Raw genomic sequence first — 21331 nt, 5'->3', positions numbered from 1 at the left:
AGTAGTTTGAAAAAGCTGGCAGCATTGAAAGAGATTATTATTGATGATAGAAGTGGTAATTTGTTTGACCTAGTAACTGCTTTTATTGGTGGCCATCCCTTTGAGTACAAATACACAATTGAGTATTTCCAGTAACTCTCTTGGAAACAAAATAAACGTGTTTAGATCTCCTCTGGCAGGAGGAGAGTGCGTTTGTACTGCTGATGCAGAAAGGCGGGCAGATGTCATTAAGTGCTTTAAAAAAACCACACACTCTCTTCAACTGGCAGGAGCATCTCAAAATTACTGTGGTTCTATGGACAGCAATAATTAAAGGTCTGTCTAGATTTCAGTTAGTCTGTTTTTCTGCTTTATAATGTTACTTATGAGTTAGAACATTTTGTATTAAGCAGAAAGCTCACCCATAGGGGCCCAGCTAGTATACATACTGTTGAGTTTTTTTTTTTTTTGTTTTTTTTTTTGTTATTGTAGACAAGATGTGATTTTAAAAATGCATGGGAGCTAGGCACCCAGGTCCTACTGAACTTCACTTTGATATCAACAAACAACCCACCTCGATGTCTTCAAAGCACTTCATAGGGCAAAATGTGCTAACTGTGCTTCAAACTCAAAGACTGGGGTCAGTTTTGTCTGAATAATTTCAGACCATTTAACTTCTATTTTAGATTTGAAAATATTTTAAATTTCACATTTTCCTACTCCTCTGTAATCCCCTCCTGAAGTCCCCTCAAACTAGCATCCAGTCCAGCAAGTGTGCAGATTCTTCTCAAGCGGTCCATCTCTGTTAATGGGACGTGAAGGGTAGGTGTGATGCATGCCTTACTGCAGGCAAGTTCTGTTGATGACCAGACATTCGCTTTAAGAATAGTCTAATAAATTATGTCAATGTGAGTGTGAAAGAGCTATTTTCACACTCTAAGGCCTCTGTTAGAGGGTCCTCGTGTCCTCTTCTGCTCTACTCTACCACTTCTCCCATGTGTTATCTTCTCCAGAAGAACCTTGTTTCCCCCCCTGCAAAAAGCTCTCTTTCCATGTATAACCAGGGAAATACCTGATGAAATAACGATTCAGCTACTGGCAACGTGAGAGAAAATTTGTCTTTGAGTTTCGCAGTAGCTCTTCAGCCCTTAACTTCTCTTTGCCTGACTCTTTTCCATCACCTTTGCCTCTGATCTGGCTGTGTGGGTTCAGGAATCATTTTCAAGCATTATTACAGTAAGAGTCGAGTAGAGGACACAAGGTGCAAGCTATGTGGGCAAGATGGTGTAGTCGTGTTTCAGATTGCAACACTTTGGAAGACCAAGGCCCAACTTTATCAGAGCAGTTTGTACAAACCACCACTTTATCTGAAGAATGAACCCAAGTCCTAGTGGGGCTGGGATTTCTTGTGTACTTCCGCTCTTTTTCTCTTTTATTGGGTAAGCTTTTTTAAGAAACATTTTATTTTCACAGAGCTAAACAACACAGTAACTGAGAAATATATCTTTATTATTAGAATGTTTATATTCTAAAAATGTTTATCTGGGGTTACAGTGCAATCCAATTTCTTGGTAATTAACTAAGCTGGCATGTGTTCAGCAAGTAACTGTAACTTAGGATCTGAAAAGTTAAAGAACATGCAAAGTCTTTTATTCTCTTTTCCTCTCCCAAAAGGACAATTTACAGTCAAGATTCTGACATGATAAATAACAAAATAAATATCTCATTCATGAACTGGTAGTTGCACTTAACTTTGGTGTCTAACAGAGCAGATAGGTATTTAAAAATATAAAAGAATCCTCTCAGTGTCAAGTGAATAATGGAATAGATTAATATATTTTTCTTCATTTCTTTCTAAAGTTCATCAATATTATCTTCAAAAGGGGTCACTTTTCATTTTTTAAAAGGATGAGGGAAATGATAGAAAAAATTAAAGAGTATTTATATTATGTGGCTTGCCTAAGAAAGTTCTCTTAACAGACTGTCTGATCAGAAAACATGCAACACAACTAACAAATCATTTTCACCTGCACTTAATGCCTAGCATAAGGCTGAATGTGGCCTTGTGAGATAGCTAAACAAATATTGAAATGTAGTTGCAACCTAAATACCTGAATTGGTTTTACACTGTGACCTTCCCTTGAAACAGTGTTGAGAAACTTTACGCATGTTATCTGATTGTCCCAACTACACTCTCCAAAATAAAAGTCAGGAATAGTACTTCCATTCCTTGCATTCTACTTTCTGGGGGCTCATACCTCATACTTTGACAAATATACATCTTTAATTACCTGATCTTAGCTGACTGATTGGTCATCATCTATTTTAAAAATATTGCAACTCAGGTGCTTATTGCAGCAGTAATCATAGTGATACACTGTCTTTTAATAATCAGTTCTGCCTACAGTGATAACTATAAAAAATGAAAAACATTTTTCACATATCTTTGTACACATACTGTAAAAATCACCTTCCACAAAAACAATTTACATCTGTTATGAGCATTTAAAAAGTTACACAGACTTGTTTCACCTATTCTTTCTGTTTCTTGAGAAATCTAATCTCATCAGTAACATCAACAGGATGTTCATATTTGTAAACATGGCATGAGGATTCATGTTACCAAAAAACAGTATGCACTGAAAAATTACCTTGATTAAAAAGTCTGATGAATGAGGATCCTTTTAATTGGCACAAACCAATGTAAACGCACGCATGCCAGTGAAAAATTCCTGTCCTGGAATCTTCTCTAACTCCCTTAGTCTTGGAGTTTCTATTGAAATCCAGGAGTGTCTCAACCCTATAAGGATTCTTCATAGAGATAAAAATTTGATGGGTTTAGGTTATGATCGTAGCCAGTTTTGGCCTTTCTTGCCTTAAAGCAAGAACAGGGTTTGCACGTGTTTACTCTGCAGCTGTTAAAAAGCTGCTGCTGTAACTTTGTAAAGAAATGACTCCTCTGCCTCAAAGTGCTGGTGGGGGCTGCGGTGCCAGGTTCTGCCCTCAGTGCTCAGTGACACCACAGGCTGGTACGTACAGCAATAACATAAAGCTTCGGGAGTGTGACAGCTGTGCTGAACACCAAAGCAGCTCAAACTCGTACTAACAGAGAGTGCGGCTGTCAGCAAGATCGAGCTGTTTAACATATGTAAGAAAGTACGGGAACCTGCCCGCCTGGGCTTATAGCAGAAAACTCTTTGTAGCAGTCTGTTGCTATAGACACCCTTCAAGTCAACCGAAGTGGACTTCTGGCATCTAAGTACGTTCGTACATGTGACAGTTAATCGTTGATCGTATACCTACCTATGCACAAAGACTGAATACCTGGGTGCCGATTAAATGGATTCGTCTGAATTTCAGCAACAGCACAGATTGAAAGTAAATAACCAAGCCACATGCTGCCACTAAAATAACATAACATATAGCTACAGTACTGCCCAGCAAGATAACTGCAGTCATTTAAAATAAGCTCTGTAAATAAATAAATAAATAGAAAAACCTCAGTGTAAACTGAATAAAATGTCACTTCTCTTATAGTGCCTGAAGTGGGAATGGAATTACTAAATAATATATAAATATTCCATACTGTATCTATTTCTATATATTATACTCGATATGTTTTGGCATGGCCAGATGGATAGGAAAAAATAGGATGATTAACTTCAATGAATATCTGTTCCTTTGAAGCCAAGCTCCTCTGTCACTATATATATTATCAACTGTTCCTATAGTGGTTTGGCCTTTTTCCCCATCCTAGATTTTGCATTCACCTTTCTGGCAGAGCAGACTGGTTCGCTTTTCTTTTGTGGTCTCCATAGTTCTCTTGGGCAATCAACAGGTTCATAGAAGTATTTGACTGGCTGAATGCTGTTTTTTTCATCCTTTACTTTTTTCAATAAGATTCTTCCTTTCTGAAAGGAATGAGGCTTTGCATCAGGGATGTTATATGAAGTGTGTTGACTTCCTCGGCTCCTGAAATTAGTAATAATGATTATTAGTAATTATTATTTGGTCTTGAAAAGTGAAAGGTGCCCAAAATGTCCCAAACCTACAGATATTTGAAGACAGAAATAGCCTTTTTTATAGGACCAGGTTGAAAGGTAAAAGCTCACAGTGGCAAGAGGAGATGTATTTCTCAATACTCAAAAGCATCCCTCACTAAAAGAACCCCTACATGTGTTACTGGTGAACCTTCTTCATGCATAATCCTCTAAACTTTCATTCAGGGTAAGATTCTGCTGATTTTGGAGTGGTTAGCTTGCTGAGGTCCATATTTTTAGCTTAAGCGGGGGGATCTTTAAAATCAAGGAATTTTAAAGATGCACATGTTCACAGCAACCTTCTGCAAAGAATAAACAGCTCCATGTCTTTAAAAGACAGCATGGCATCAACAGCAATAGAAAGTGGATGCCGCAGCAGTGCTGACTCCTTGGGAGGGATCTCCTTGGTGGGATCTCAGTGCTCTTTGGGGTTGTCACAGCACTGACAAGTCCCAGTGCTTGACACTACTCACTAGCTGGACAATAGCTCCAGAAACTCGACTAGGAAACTTCAGCTTTGGCTTTAGGGTTTAATTTGAAACATGAGAAAGGGAGAGTACAATAGTTCGTGTTCAGAGGGAAATAAAAGCTTCAGGCCCAAACTAAGCTGAATTTTCTGTCTGCTCTGTGATGGCTTATGCCTAGTGAGAGCTGCTGAAATTGGTGAACTTAAATGGAGTTACAGCACAGTGCTTGGTGCTGTGAACCATGCCTTCTGCTCTGAAATTTTATGTTGAAACTGCAGTTCCACAGTTTAGTTAAATAAAAACTTTACAGTTCCCTTTTAACATCATCTTGAAATGTTTTACAGCAGATACATACAGTAAAACAGCAGCACTATGAATCTAAGGCACCAGCTTATGAATACCCAACTAGCATGATTGAAGCAAAGAACAGATGTGATGATGTACAAGTTACGTTAAGAATTCCCATAGGAACTATTTTCCACAGCTCATTGTTTCTGGAAACCAGGTATCTGTAGTATTACTTGTCCTAGAAGTTGAACAATAGTGCACACTAGACAGAGCCAGTTTTGGAAAAAGCTGCAGCTGTTTTAAGTGTGCACAGCTCAGGCCCTCGCCCCTCAGGACCTGCAACTGCACTTTCCAGTCTCCCCAGTGCCATCCTCCGGGCTGTTCCCATCACGTGAGAGCTCTCGTTTAGGAAACGAGCTCTACATTTCATGCTACATTTCCTGCTACATTTCATGAACATCAGGTGTTTCTTGAGACAGTCTCAAGGTTTTGAGACCTACTTCTTGTCTTAAGAACAGGAATTGGCATTTAAGATTGATTAAGGCACTGATGTACAGGTAGGTCTCGGTGCCTTTGCAAAATGGCTAGTGAGCATCAGTAGAGGTCTGCCACGCCCTCAGTAGGGCTTTTCCTGGAGACAGCAGGGAGAACCTGGAAAAAAGGAACTGGAAAGCAAAGGCAGGGGCTTGGAGTAAAAGGGACTGTGAGTTGAGGCACTGATCCCAAACTCTGTAAGCAGCTGGAGGTCCAGGACACAACAGCACAGGGACATTCCTGCCAGCAGGTTGGCAGCAAGCAAGGATATTCCTCCTGCGCATCAACTGTTTCTCTCAGCCTGTATATCAAGATATGGAATATGCAGCAGACAACAAGAACTCCTGTGATTACCTGAGAGTTTTCTAGACAGGTAGTAATGCCTCCCGGTTTTTTAGCTGATACATATCATTAAAACCTAGTTTATCTACTTAGTTGTTTTCGAGCTCTTAAAAACAGCTGGTAGAGTGGATGTTGAGGTTCCCCCTCATCCACAGAACAGGCAGAGCAAAATAAAACCTTTCCTGCTCCTCTAGGCTTCCTCACCTCTACTCTCTGCTGCACAGGACAGTCAGGTTATCAGATATATATCCGATTGGTCCGTATCAAGGATACTACTTAATGCTAGTTCTGATAGTGTCTTTTCAAAGGAGAATAGGACCTGATCCAAGACTCACCTTGATTCTGACCTTAGGATTAGTTTGAGATAGCAAAAGCAGAAATGCAAGCATGTTAACTTAGTATCTTTAAATATGAGAAAAAAGAAAAGAATACATACAGGCATCTGGGTTTCTTATGTAATGAAATGTCTGTAAACTGCAAGGAAAACAGAAACGTTATTAGCATTAAATTACCAAGTAATTAAGGCGTGTTGATAAAATTGAGTTAAAATATTCTAGATATATGCCATTTTCAAATTCACATTTCCATTCTCACCTGCTGTTAGTAAGAGAAACTTAAAAAAAAACCCATTCACTGATTATTATTCCTCCAACTTACTATAGCTGGTTTTAAAATCATAATATGTGAATTGCTAGTAGTTAGATTTTTTCCCCATTATTTTTATTGTAACTATAATCAAAGTAAATCGCTGAAGAAGTGTGGGCTGACCAGAGATTCTTCACATTAGATTAAACAGTGCAGATACAATGAGAAGTAATTATTGTGTTCAAGATTATTAATAAGTGATAGTGCCTCAACAAACTGTATTACATTAATTTTATCTCAGCACCTTAAATTTTGCAGTCATACATTTATTTTACAAAAGCAGCTTAGAAACTCCAGCTCCGAATGCTCCAGTGCACAGCAGTAGAAGGTGAGAACTCAAGTGTTTCTCCTCCTTCCCTCCTACCCCAAATCTCAAGACCATTTAGGGACACAGCCTCATGGCCAGCACAACTTTGCATGACTCTATTTATTAAGACAGGGTGCTCCACAGTTTGGGAATAATTTTGTCTAGCTCCTCTGTTAGTAGGGGTGAGGGAAGGAAGCATTTAACACCAGCTCAGCCTAAATCTGTCTGGGAGCCTGCAGCCTTCTTTCTGTTGATCCCCAATCAGTGTTACATACTTGAGAATTAGACTGAGACTTTGAATATCATTTAGTGAAGTTACCATACTGAGCAGGTCAGATCTGGCATTTGAAAATGATTATTTTCTAGTAAGTGTCCACTCTGTCCCTGGTATTTTCCACGCCTTGCAGGTGGACTTTTGCTTGACCCAACTTTGCTTGTCATCTGCCGTGAATGGGAGTCTGGAACCATTGTGTGCATTTCTCCCATTACCTCGTGAAGGTCAGGCTGGTCAATATTTGGATAGATGACCTAAGAGGAATGCTTAAGTCATTCAGAAGCAGGGCAGCTGCATCAAAAGTTGACACCTTCCCCAAGGGATACTGCTGAGCCAAGGATCCCGGTAAACACATCAAGAGCTTGGGAGAAGATTTAATACTGAGGCTTATCCTTATAGTCCTCTTCCAGGTTCTCACAGACACTGTTTTCAGATGGGAACCCACATAAATTTCAACACATCTATGTTTATTCAGTTCTTGCCTAAACGTCTTCAAGGAACCTTTGCTTTCTACCACTAAATACCTTTTTAGTGCTGTGCATGATCAGATGCCTTTCACTTCACCCCCAAGGAAGAGTAATTACTTAGAATAGGCAGTATGGGGTATCCATGTAAGTTGAAATGTTCTTTGGAAGGTATGTGGATAGAAGTTGCCACGTAACTGTAATGGATTGTAGGGAAAACATTGAGTTTAAGTAGTAAGAATGAGAGAGTTTACAGAAATAATGTTGTTTAAAAACAATGTTTAGACAGCAATGGGACAGACTTCAAATCTGGGGGCTGTGGAAATCCATGGACTACTTTTAGGAGTCCTGTAATAGATAACTAAGGAAAGGCAACCTATTTGCCAGCAGGCTTACATATTCTCTATAGGACTCACATCTCTGCTGAAAATATTTATGGATCTGCAAAAAAAAAAAAAAAAAAAAAAAAAGCCAAAAGAAAATTGATGACCCAAAGGCAATGTGTTTCCAGCAAGAAAACAGCAGCCATAGCCAAAGCTGGGAAATAAAGTCTGGCAAATATTCTCTGTTTTCCCATATTTGGCTATCTCTGCTCTTTTCCTCTCTATCCTTTGCTCAAGAGGACATGAAGTCTGGAGTCAAGATGGGATGAACTGAACTTTTACATGTTTTTCCCACCCTCTTCCACATTACTGCACATTGCCAATATATTTGCAACTTACTTCAGGTTAAAGGGTGCAAAACTTGAATCCTCAGCTGCCTGCTGCCTTTGCTCATTATCTTGCGATTTGGTTACATCAGGCTAGAACTGAACACTGTTTTCCACACTACCCATTACAATGAACACCAGAGCTTTAAGTTTCAAATATAATTCATATGGGAATATGAACTATCCAGGTTTCCACAATGACACTCAAAATTGTTTGAAATTCACCTGTTAGTACTAAACACATTCTGTGTGATGCATGACAAATACGTGAAGTGGCAGTTAAAAATATAAATAAAACATAAACCTAAAGAAACATTTCACAAATACAAATCTAGCAATTAGTTTGTCCCACTGGGCCTACTCACATTCAGATTCAAGTACTTTCCCTCCAGCGGTGGGTGACGGTTAACAAAAGGACTTTGCTGGCTTACCACTGGTTCGCTGACATCAGTGTGGTGGAACGCAATCTGCTGATTTTGGTAATACTCTAGCTGCCTTTCTGCCAGGTCCACCCGCTGCAATAGGTTCTCAATGAAGTGCTGGAGCCTGGCTTTTCCCCGGACTTCTTTTTCTGCCGCTTCTTCAAGGAAGTGGTTGAAAGTAACAACTTCTCTGCAAGACAAAAAAAATGCAAAGAAGTGGCATTTAAATAATGGGAAAGGCCCTGGTCTCACTGCTGTCAGAAGATTACTTAGAGACTTGTTAGGTCTTCAGATCCAAGCTGAAATCCAAATACTGCCACTGCAGGCCACAATTTCATACAATTCCTTTCATAAACCCATCAGCCTCCACCGTAGCACGACCAACAGTTGTTTGTTTGTCATAGCCTGGATTTATCTGCTTAGTCTCTGCCAGTTGTTTCTGTCCCCATGTCTCCTCGGCATTTGGCCCCTTATATAATTACAGAGAGCCCTTGTTCGGCATGTCTAAAGAGATCAGATGCTTTTAACTTCTTCTAAAATAGGCTGCCAGTCTCACTTGCCTTTCTTTGCGGCTGCGGTCAAAATAGATAACTGAAATGATGCCTAGATTTACTGATGAGGTTTCACCAGTGTCTTGTGGTGGGCAGCTCCTTCTCTCTGCTGGAGACATCTCACCTGATACTTACCCTGTTTTTTGTGGTGATATCCCATGGTGGCTAATTGCTGTCCTTCCCCTCTAGTAAGAGATTTCAACCTTTCTGTAGACACTTGCACAAGAGCTGGAACCCTGAATACTGAATTTAAGCTTATGGGCAGTGGATTTGGGGAAGTTTTATCACATATTTTAGATCTCTTGGAAATAGTCCTTAGAGCCCTGGTGGTCCACAGACTACCGGACGAGAAGTAATGATAATGTGTGCTGGAGAGAGCAGTACAGACATCTATCTGAAAACAGGACCACTTTCTCTTTTTCTTACTTACATACATGACTATCAGTCTTGAAACACGAAATTGCAAATTCACCTTCCCATTTTCTCATAATCTAACAATAGTAGTCCAATGTAAGTACTGTGGTGGTTCCTAACTTAAAAGAGCTACTGTGGCCATTAAACCTCACTTTAGCTGCAATCCTGCAAGTACTTCAAAGTGCAGTGTTGTGATCTGTAGTAGTGGGAGCTTAGGAGATTAAGAGAGAATCTACAACTCACAGAACGAGCAGTATGTGCAGGGGAAGGGAGTGTTTTAAGTCATGAGTTCACAGATGTTTCTGGTCTGCTAACACCAGTGGAAGCAACAAATTACACCGTTGACTATGAAAGGTATTCAGCACGGAGAGAAGGATCATTCTGAAGCACTTTGCATACTATCAGTGGTAAAAGGGTGACCACTTGGACCTCTTACTTCAGGCAGGAGAAGTGTGGTTACAGAATGAGGCATGTATTACAAAAAATGGACACGTAGGATTCCCCCAGTTAATAAATGCCTGGATAAACAGTTCTTGTTCTGCCAGTTAAACCATGTTAATTTTTGCTTCATTCAGAATTTGGGGCATGGGAGAGGGGGGAACCAATGCCTGCCAAATAAAAAAGGACATGATTGCTTGGTAGAAATACATAGCCCCAGAGAAAAAGCATTATAAGCAGAAGCTATGAAAACATGGTAGCAAAAACAGACTTTTGAAGCTTGTTTATAAGAAATCCAAAGTTTCTTGGTATTTCATCACAGATAGTTTAACTCAGTAGCTCTGTAGATAATTATTTCAAACAGTGAGCTGGTTTTGTCCTATGAAGAGTTAGGCACAAACAGCCAACAATGAAAATTTGGTATTGAGAATTCAAGCTGTGTCTGTCTGCTCTAAACTACACCAGAGCATAGCAAAAGGCAGTTTACAAGGCTGATCTAATGTTAGAAATTAGATTAAAACAAACATGTAGCGTTGGATGAGGACATTCAAAGCCATTCTGATTAATTTAAATTAATTTATTCACAAAACCTGGCTTAAGAGAGCGGTAAGAAGAGTTTGCTTGTTAAACTCAGCTAATTCATTCCAACTTTAAGGCTCTATATAGTTTCTGTGATTATTAGCTTGCTCAGAGTAACACAGTAATAAAGAGCCACTGAAAATGCTTGGGAAGAAGCCTGCCTAAACTCAGGCTTTTAGGGCTTTATTCTCACCTCACTGACAGCACTGTAACTCCTTTGATTTCCTGAAGCCACTTTGAATTTATTTTAGCATAAGAGCAACCTGAAGCCCCTGCAGTTCAACCATGGGGTCTTCCTCTTCTGATAGGAAGCTCAGAAAGATTGAAACTTAGCTGGCTGGCTGTAAATCCCTCCTGTGGGAAAGGAAAGAGAACTGTGCGTGGTCTGCCAGATCGCTGGTCTCCCCACGGAGAAAGCAGGCCAGAGCAGGGAGCTAGCTGGCCTGGGGTGCCGCAAGAACACCCTCCCGAGGCACGCAGACAGCTCGTGCCTTTCACTGCAACGGGAGGGTATATGTGTTTTTAAAAGGCTGGATAATTTCAAAAATGCTAATATTTGTAATTGTGTCAGCAAAGGTAATTAAAAAGCATCCATTAATTTCCTGCTCTGTGGCATGATCACCCACAAATTTATCTTTCCTGCAGATGCCTATTTAGTGAGCTGTGCCACAAGCGGAAGGGAGAGAGCACTGGTTTTTCTGAAAAGCTTAGACCACTTCCAGGAGGACAACAGACATATAGCCTCAATGAATACATATATTCTCTATTTCCCTTGCTATCTGGACCATTCAAGATACTTGGCATCCTACATGCCATTATTTATAGGAACCGTTATTAGCAGCAGTGGTAGTATTTCCATCATTTTTCTCTGTTTGCTTAGATACCTCCATACATCCTGTGAGTTTGTCTTTAATAATTGTTTTATCTAAAAATCTTCCTTTGTTCTGAAGTGCTATAACTGCTCAGTAAATTCCATTTAAAAAGACATGAGCCAGAATACCCATGCACTGTCTCAGTCATAGGCCTTGTTCTGCTGAACAGCACTTTGTTTTCACTTCATTCACATCTCTCAGAAGAACAACATCAAGCCCCAAGGAGTGACTGCTAATAAGTCTCTCTAGTTGTTCCAAAGCATCTTCCTCAGAGACCGCACTCTGTGCCAGTGCTATGCATTGATTACCTGAAGGAAGTTCCCTGAACAATTTTTACCCTCCTCCCATCATGAATAATAGTGGAATGGTTCAAAGAACTCATTTAGCTTCTCTACAGCCATTAGTTATCTGTTTAACTGCCTTTGTCTCTTGTAGTTTGCACAGACCTTTTCTTAGCCTTATTGGTTACCCTATCACTTCAATTCTATTTTTAGTATCTAGTTTTAATAGTGATGATTTTCTGTTTACATTCTTTATTTTACTTTCACCTCATTTCTGCTGGCCTCTGCAATTGCTATTGGAAACATTATGTGATCTGATTTTCATTTGCTCTTACGCTTTGCAAAAAAACAGATGTTCACAGCAGGTCAGATAATGCTCCTAAGTAAATCAGGAGCAAGCTGGTTCCAAGAATATTGTGGGCAAAAAAATAAAATAAAATAAAACAGAGCGCTCCAGCATGGACCTGCTGGGTTCAGGATCTTTGCAGACCAGCCTTGTCAGACCTGAAACAGGACTCACTGGTTAGAGCCCAGCTCAGACCTGCAGCGCTGCCCTTTCTAACGAGCAGTTGCCTACTCTGTACTGACTATCCTACATCTGGAGCACTGCTGCTATTTTAAGAAAAGGTGATGTAGAGTTATTAGCTCCCCTTGAACTCTCTCTGGTCTCAGTGTCGTCTCTTTCTCACTTTCCCTGGCTCCTCTGTTTGCCCTCCTTTCTCACCTGCACCTTCCGCCTGCAGCCTCCTGCCCCTTTTCACCATAAACTCTGATTCCTGCCACTAAACTTTCTGAGCAGAAAAAATTACTCTCAGTACAGGAAACTTCTTCAGAAGATAACAGAGTGGTTTCATGTTGTATGTTTGTAGTTTGCTATACAAATGTATATCAATGTATATTGTATTGTGTAATATTCTTAAGGGTTGTGACTGGGTAGCAGGGAGAAAGGTTAGTTATTTGTTTTCTTCTTGGGTGCTGCAACCTCCATTAGCCAAAACCTTTTAGAAGGACGGAGTACTGCTCACTCTCAGAGAGCCCTGTGTGACAGGCAGCAGCTTCTGGAGCCTGGGCGAGACGAGGGAGAGGGAACGACAAAGCCGACAAGGGACATACAACCTGGGAGAGGCCCGAGAGGAGCAGCAGGAGCCGAGGCTGCTAGCTTGAGGGAGAAGAGCTTTTCCCAGAGGCAGAGGAGTCTGAGGGGAATTTATTGCAATGCAGCAGGCCACTGAGACGTGCTGAACTGGAGAGAAGAGCAGAGGGAAGGACTCAACATGGGCAAGACAGACTTGCTGCCAAAGCTTTTACTCTAATCTGACTCACTGAGGGAGATAACTTTAGTTAACTATAACAGGTTAACTAGCTTGGCATTCTGCACTCTAGCAAGAGCTTAGCTGCTCTTGAGGAAAAGCTGCAGATGGGTCTGCCTTGAAACTTTTCCCCAAACCTTCATGAAACAGCACAAGACATGATAAATAAACCACAGGCAGAAGAATGAATCTCACCTAGTGCTGTCTTTACTACTAGATTACATGGTTATCCTTGCAAGACTAGTGAGCTGCAGTTCTTGTGTAACTGAACAGTTGCTGGCATACAGCCCCTGGAGTTACTTTTAGTATTTGTATGGTTTTCAGCTAGTTAGTGTGTAATACTCAGAGTAGATACAGAGCTTGGGACAGCTCCAGCTCCTTTATTTGACAAGAAGGGCTAATGATTTCACCCGTTGCGACTGAACCCTCCTACAGACACACAGTGCTGGTCCCAGGACTATTTACAGTAACTTTAACACCTGCAACTGCTCAGTAGGTGGAGATAAGCATGAAGCTCTCTATGCAGATTCTGTATCCAAGTATCTAATCATTTTAGAGATTTACATGGTGTTTTTCTATTTTTTTTTAACTGAGGACAGGAAAGTTCATACTACAGCTAGTTTTCATTTAGTTGTGAAAATATTTTAAATATGTACATTCATTAAGGCTGCTGCCCTTATCTGTCATCTCACTGGTGGTGTTGCCTGAAGGCTGATATCTGTTTTTCATTAGCTTGTGGTTTCACATTCCTACACCATTATCAGCACATTTGATTTAAGAGGTTCACACCTCCTCCTCTCAAAAAATTATTACCCTATCAGTTGCTCCCCTTCAGTTGTTTGTGGGTTGTGCTGTAGATCTGAGCCATAAGGTTACCGGGTTGGCACTGGGAAGGTTAAAATAGTTTATTTTGCAGGCTCATTTTATGAGGTAATCACGCTACACTTGAATCAGGGCACTGAGGGGGAAGTAATCTCTCAGGTGGGAAGATGAAAGGAAATGGGGAAGAGAGAGGGACCCTCTGAAACTGAGGATAGAAAAATGCGTAGCTGCGGTCATATTCTACTTGGAGCAAAACCCAAATTGTTTTGTTGTACAACTGAAATTGGTATTTTAAAGAAAGCACAAGTTGCAGTGATCTCTAGGAGCCAGACTATGAAACTCTTAATCCCATTGTCAAGCTGCTGTTTGCATAAATAGTATCATTAACTGCAAGTTTCTGGCAAAATAACTACTCACTACAACAGCTATTTTGAAAAAGATTTTATATTCCAGGCTATGCCAGAGCACAGGCATGAACAGACAGTGTCAAGCAAGTGTACTAAACTGCTTAAAGAAATTACTGTTAGAGATAATGAAAACTGACTACATGCATGTTCTTACCCTCTACTAGGATGAAAGGTGAAAATGTGCAAGTCACCACAAAACTTCCAGTGGAGGACCATATATTTTAAAAATCACTAGTTGTCTTAAATTCCCCAGAAATGAGTGGTGTGGGTGTACAGATGCATTATGCAGGACAGAAATACAAGTCATTCTAACTAATGCTACAGTAAGATAAGACAGTCCAGACAAACATACCTCAAAAATATCTGCTTTGTTTTCTCAGTAAAAAGTTCTCAACAGAAATTCAAATTCATGCAAAGAAAGAATTATGACAATTTTTGTTGTCTTTGAACATGGCAGAAGTAGAGAATTACTAAGGCCCAAATCTTTGTTTTGAATATACATCTCACACTAAGATTTAAGGACACAGTGTCCTTTATTTCAAATGTTTACCCCACTCAGACTTACTGGAAAAAAAAATCTACCTGTTTGATTTTCTTAAAACATAATTTCCAGAAGCAAACTCTAGGTGTCCTCTCAAAGTTGATTTTATAGCTGTTTTTAGTTTCAAAGGTTTTCTTGATATCTTATTCAACACAAAGTTACCTGCTTTCTACAGGCCTCTGTGATATCTTTAAGATCATAGTACTCAATGAGTTGCACTCTCCTTTATGAAACACTGAATATTCCCTTTCAGGGCATATCTTCTAATTAATCATCCTTTTGCTCAGCAGCTCTACTCCAGGCTTGACCCAACAGCCATCATTCATCCAAACTATCCAAGGCCAAACTGGGACAGGTCAGTGAAATGGAACCTGTCCTTGGTAGCTGGACTTGTATCTGCAAAACATTCAGTTTTGGGCTCTCTCCCTCCTCCCCCCAAAAACTTTGGGCTTTGCTAATATCAAGAGAATAAGTGATGCAACAGTGCCTGTTATAAGACTATTCTGTGCTCAGAAGCGCATTACTTTAACTATGGGTTAGTTTTGTTAGTGTAGTACCATTACCTCTCTCCCCCCCATCACTACACCTGATCCCCACGAGCGCACCCCACCAATATAAGAACGTGCACAACTATGTATATTAGCAAAGATATTTTTGTAAGGGAAGAGGAATAAAATACAACTAAAAAGATACCTTTGCTCTATCACTGTCTGTTGGACTGCTATAGCTTTTATTTAAAACAAACAAAAAGATGAACTGACACTTGTGAAGAAGTAACCCTACCAATCTAAAAAGATCTATATGGGCAGCTCAAACCAGTACTTCCTCCCTCTCAGCAGAATGAAAGGTTAACAGTTCAACCAAATAGTGCTGTAATTTACATTATCACTGCTAATCAAAGCATTAACTAATTTCAATTTTGAGAAGGATTTACTCCCTACAGAGTTCTGAAGCTTACAGACTTGTTACCCTCTTTGAAGAGCACATCAGAGAAATCAGCTTCTGACAATGCAGCTACTTGAAGCATAACAGTCTTTCTATATCCCACATGCTTGATGCAAGTGAAGGCTTGCAGATTTAACAGATGGAACAGGGAAGTGAAATTCCATCACGATACAGTGACCTCAGATGTACCATCTCTGTTGAGGAGTGCTAGTCCCAAAAATGCAAAAATCTACCTTCACTAGACTGGGCAGAAAGAAAAGATACAAGGCCTGAATGAAATGTGTTTCTGGAACAAGAAGATGGAGATGTTTAAATGAAGAATTCATATCTGTCCTTGTAGGAATTTAGATCTCCTTCTTGGGACTTCCCAAGCAAGTTGTTCTTGCTAGCACCCATCTTGCATTTCCCTTAGCTCTTCTATTTGACTTCACAATCAGATCCAAAAATCAGAAACATTATCCAAAGTGGAATGATACTGTTACTTTCTGTCTTCATCTTTCCATACCCTTCAAAATAAGTTTGTTAAATCCCACCAATTCTCTTACATAGCCAATTTATAAGTTAGATCTCCGAGTTTCACCACAAAACTAGATACACCCTCTTTCATCTTCCACATCTAGTTAACTCTTTTATTCTTACATGTAGGAGCAGGCCTAGCCTAACATTTCACAAGGCTCCCTGGGTTATCTAGGCATGTTTCATACAGATAAAATTCACTGGATTAATACATTTAATATTAAAGGAGTCTTTTCATGTGATGGTGATTGCCTTTCCATACAAGATACTTGCAGAACGGTTGGATACCTACATTCAGATGTAGGTCCAGTATAGACATCAGTAACTTCTTTAACTTCTCTATCAGAACATTGTTGTTTTTCAAGAGTTACTAGAAAAGATGATATCCCCATAAAAGCTGTCAATGTTTTCTTGTAGAAGAGTCTACAAACAAGAATTTTTGTGACTTTGTCTCAGAATTGAACTAGAATTTTTTTCCTCGTTGGATAGACTTTTTTTTTTAAGCTCTGACTGATCTGCAGTAGACATACCTCAGTCTGTCTGGTTATTAAAATGCATATTGATTATAACCCCTTTCCTCTTTTCACATGCACCTTATTCCCCCATATTATCTGGTAGTAGAGACAACCATTCAGAGACGAAAGGAAAGACTGGTTTCCTTTACATCTCTTAAACATTCTTCCTCGCATCCCCCAGGAAACTCTATGGAAAAGGTGTTTTCTTCCACAAAAAAATAAAGAAGAACAAATATTCAGCTAAAGTGGTTCAATATTAGTACTACTTTTGGGGAAAGTTATCCATATTTACATTTTACCAAAAAAAGGATGAGAGCATTTATTTCTGAAGGTCAGCAAGTATCACAGCCAGTCCCTAAGGGGTGCCTTTGACTTTTCACAATCTGCAGTGAGAACTCCTGCCTCTGCAATTTCCATTAAGTAGTCTTGTTTGGCTTCCTAATCATCTGGACTTGTTCCAGAAATCAAAGCCAGAGCTGAGGTCCTCCTTTTGAAGGAGAAAGTCCTTTCAGCACATAAGATGAATAAATTTTTGAACAAACAAGAAAATGAATATGGAGACAGGTCTCAGAATTTACCAGCAGCCCATAAGAAAACCAGACAAGCTATGCTGTCCGTAAAGGTCACGAACATCCTTTCTTTTCCTCTCTACCACAGCATTCTTTGTTCCCACTAAGCCCCTTCCAGCCTCAGGATCACATCTTCTGTTCTTGCCACAGCTCTTACTGAGCAGTCTCCTGATGGGAGATGTGGCCTTTTCCTTGTGCCTTTCCTATTAGCATTAAAAAAAAAAAAAAAAAAATCAGACATTTACTGCCTCTTTCTTTTCACATCAGTCTTTTGTCTCCCTCATATATCACATTCATTCTTTCTTCCTAGGTAACTCAGGTTTCCCCCCTGCCCCTTCTCTTCTTCCTTGCTAGTCCATGACTCCTCTTCACTCTACAGCACAGCAGAAGTTTTTATAACTCTGTTTTTGCTCCACTGACTAGTTTCTGCTTTACCCCGACAGTCATGTTTTTCTGTGGATCACAAATCTTGCATCATAGTCTGTCCTCTAGAACTCTTTAGTTTGGAGTAAGATTTCATACAACTTCATTTTAGATATTGGAAGTTCAGCATCTCGCCCCAAACAGGTGCTTACCTGAAGTTCCTATTGAGTCTTCAGAGGGAGGAAGGACCTCCACAGAACAATTCCTGCCACTTTGAGACATGTTTCTAGAACAAGTAGGATGAATCACATTGTAAAGGAGCCCATAACAGAAGATGGCTGGAAGCTGTCATCTTTGATACCTAAGGTTAGGTGGAAATTCTACCAGAAGTGTATTCAAATGGTAAATTGTCTTCACAGCTTCCTTCCTCCATTCTTTTAAGTCCCTGTCTCAGCTTCACTATTATTGTTAGCCCTTAAATCTTCTCTTCTATGAGGTTCACCTGGTATTTCAGAAAATCAGAGATTCTGCTGAATATTCCTTCAAGATGTATATCCCAGAGGCTCAAACTCCATCACTTTTGCTGTCCCCTCTCCTGGGAAATCGACTGAAAATCTGCCTCAGGAGTCATCATCACTTTCTCTTTCTAGTCCTTAAGCCACATGAAGAAAGGATGAAAACCCTCCAAACTTCCTACACTGAACTCCTACACCACCTTTCCTATTTCTTCTGAGATCAGCGTCATGGCAACTAGCACTCCTCATCTTTACTTTGTAAGCTGATGAATTCGTTCAGAAGCACTCCCTTATCAACATCCAAATTTGCATTCCTCTAAAATAAGTTGTGCTGCTCCAAAAAGCCTGAAAAGGTTCCAGCAAATGCTGAATAAACTAAGTAGTTCATGTATAAATAATATATCAGACTTCACTACATTTTTAATGGATGCATCACAAATGTTTTTAGATGAACGAGGCTTGTCAAAACGACTCTAGCATCTGCTTCCTCTTCCCATACAAGCAATTCTAGTTTCATGGTTGTGTGTCCATCTAAAACACCTGCTTGGATATGACCTCTTGAGCATCATCTTCCAATACAGCTTTGCTGCTGCATGGGGAACTGTCTTCCTCCACAGGCAACCCCACTGATCTTGGTGGGATGACTTCAGAGAAAAGGTGCTGTTCTGCACTGTTATCTAATGCCTCCAGCACTCATCCATTCATCTCTTCTTAAAAATACAGTGCATTAGAGATGTCAATTTAAATCAGATTATATGCTGATGATAGCTTAGACTTGTTCCTGTCCCCATGGAACCGGGGTCACAACACTGGCATTACAGGACATAAGAGTTAGTCGCCATGACAGAGGCGCCACTTTCAAGCACGAGCCCATCTGCTCAGCAGAGCTGTCCCTGACCTTTCAGGAGATGCGCTCACACGGGCTACAACTCAAGAAGGAATTACTAAAAGCTCGTGAATGCCAGGCCCTTTCCCAGCCAGCAAGCCACCGAACCTGCCCCTCTCGCCCAGAAGCTTTCAGTCCTGCATGCGCTGGTGAGGCGCATGCTCCTCGAGCCCGTGCGAAGCCCCCAGCTATCGCCTCTCCACTTACTCCTCTTTCCTGTGGAGCTCTTCCTCGGACTCGATGAGGCGCTGCTTCAGGGCCGCGATCATCTCCACCGCGACGTCCACCTGCCTGCTCAGGGCCCGCTCTCGCCGCTGCACCTCCTGCTTCTTCTGCGACAGCTGCACAAAAGCCGCCCGCACCTCCAGCAGCTCGGCGGTTTTCTGGGCCAGCTCCTTGGTGAGCTTGTCGATTCTCTTCTCTATCGTCTTGTCCACGGCCTCCACCATCCTGTTAAAATTGCCTCTGACGTGCGCCTCGAAAGAGGCTCTGGAGTCAGCGGCCAGGAAGCCGGGTTTGGAAGCGTGCTCGCCGGGAGAGGCCGGCGCGTAGTCTGCCGCTAAGGACACGGGCCTCTCGGCGTCCGCCTCGGGCGGCTGCCGGCCCGGCGCGCTCCGGCAGGGCGCAGCGCACGGGGCGCCGCAGGGCGGCTCCGGCCGCGCCGGGCTGCCGCGCCCGCAGAGCGGCTCGGCGCCCTGGAGGGACGAGAGGAGGCTGCCGCGCGCCAGCAGGCTGCTCTCCTCGCAGCCGCGGCCGCGCTCCAGGTGCGCCCGCAGCGCGGACAGGCTGCGGAACCCGCCGCCGCCGCAGCGCGGGCAGCGGAAGGGCAGGAGCGCGGCGCCGCGCTCGGGCGAGCGCCGCCGCGGGAGCCCGCGCTGCCCCGCCGCCGCCCGCTGCATCCCCCCGGGCAAACTTCGGCGGGGCGGGGCAGGGCGTGGGGTCCCCGCCGCTTCCCGCGGCGGCCGGCCCGGCCCCGCGCCACGGGCGCGGCGCTCCGCCCGCCGCCGCGGGGCCGCCGCCGCCGCCGCGGGGCCGCCGCCGCCGCGCTCACCGACTTGTTGCGCCGGCGGCGACGGCGCGGGGGAGCCGTTTTCAGCAGAGCCGTAAATCAGGGCGAGCGGCGCGCCGCAGCCGGGGCGAAAGGCCTGACGCGGGCGCACGTGGGGAGCGCGGAGGGCGAGGCGCGCCCGCGCCGCGCGCGCGTTCCCGGGCTCGCTCCGCCGCGGGACGCTGCGCGCCGCCCGCGCTGCCCCGCGCTGCCCTGCCCTGTGCTGCGCTGCGCTGTCCTATCCTGCCCTGCGCTGCCCTGCCCTGCCCTGCGCTGTCCTATCCTGCCCTGCCCCGCGCTGCCCTGCCCTGCGCTGTCCTATCCTGCCCTGCCCCGCGCTGCCCTGCCCTGCGCTGTCCTATCCTGCCCTGCCCCGCGCTGCCCTGCCCTGCGCTGTCCTATCCTGCCCTGCCCTGCGCTGCCCTGTGCTGCGCTGTCCTATCCTGCCCTGCCCCGCGCTGCCCTGCCCTGCGCTGTCCTATCCTGCCCTGCCCCGCGCTGCCCTGCCCTGCGCTGTCCTATCCTGCCCTGCCCTGCACTGCCCTGTGCTGCGCTGTCCTATCCTGCCCTGCCCTGCGCTGCCCTGCCCTGTGCTGTCCTATCCTGCCCTGCCCTGCGCTGCCCTGCCCTGCGCTGTCCTATCCTGCCCTGCGCTGCCCTGCCCTGCGCTGTCCTATCCTGCCCTGCCCCGCGCTGTCCTATCCTGCCCTGCCCTGCGCTGCCCTGCCCCGTGCTGCGCTGTCCTATCCTGCCCTGCGCTGCCCCGCGCTGCCCTGCGCTGTCCTATCCTGCCCTGCGCTGCCCTGCCCTGTGTTGCGCTGTCCTATCCTGCCCTGCGCTGTCCTATCCTGCCCTGCCCCGCGCTGCTCTGCCCTGTGCTGCGCTGTCCTATCCTGCCCCGCGCTGCCCTGCCCGGTGCTGCTCTGCTCTGCCCTGCCGCGGCGCTCAGGGACGGGACAGCTCGCACCGTGGAAACGGAGTGGGCGCCAGGACGTAGTTACAACCAGCCATGGCTAGGTGTAGGCTGGAAAGAGAGAAAGAAGTTTCTGAGCACTGTAGGGTTCTGCGACAGCCTTGGTATAAAAAGTACGTAAGGTCTTTGGAGGAGCAGGGCCTCAAAGAGCAGAGAGCCCCGACGGCCCCTGCCACCTCCTACGGTAGCGCAGGTTCCCTTCCTTTCGTGGGCTGATGGTTGGGGGAACCGAATATTTCCACAGTGATTTTTTTTTTGTGTTGGAGAGCTGTGGAGTGTGCTGATTACATAAAAAGGTAAACTTACAGTACTGTA

General features: G+C 43.4%; 1 protein-coding gene across 1 annotated transcript; it reads right to left on the bottom strand.

Moving 5' to 3' along the window:
* Window positions 1–1471: 1471 nt before the first annotated feature.
* On the bottom strand, window positions 1472–21054 carry ZNF365 (zinc finger protein 365). Its single transcript, XM_062580467.1, has 5 exons — window positions 21011–21054; window positions 19203–19781; window positions 8481–8661; window positions 6087–6124; window positions 1472–3951 (listed from the first exon to the last, which is right to left on the bottom strand). Exons 1-5 carry the CDS (start codon window positions 21052–21054, stop codon window positions 3705–3707), a joined length of 1089 nt encoding a protein of 362 aa, XP_062436451.1. The 3' UTR covers window positions 1472–3704.
* Window positions 21055–21331: the final 277 nt, after the last annotated feature.

This window comes from Rhea pennata, chromosome 7, assembly GCF_028389875.1.
Source record: "Rhea pennata isolate bPtePen1 chromosome 7, bPtePen1.pri, whole genome shotgun sequence".
NCBI lineage: Eukaryota > Metazoa > Chordata > Aves > Rheiformes > Rheidae > Rhea > Rhea pennata.
The sequence above is the reverse complement of the archived record's forward strand: the minus strand, read 5'-3'. Positions and strand labels throughout refer to the sequence as shown.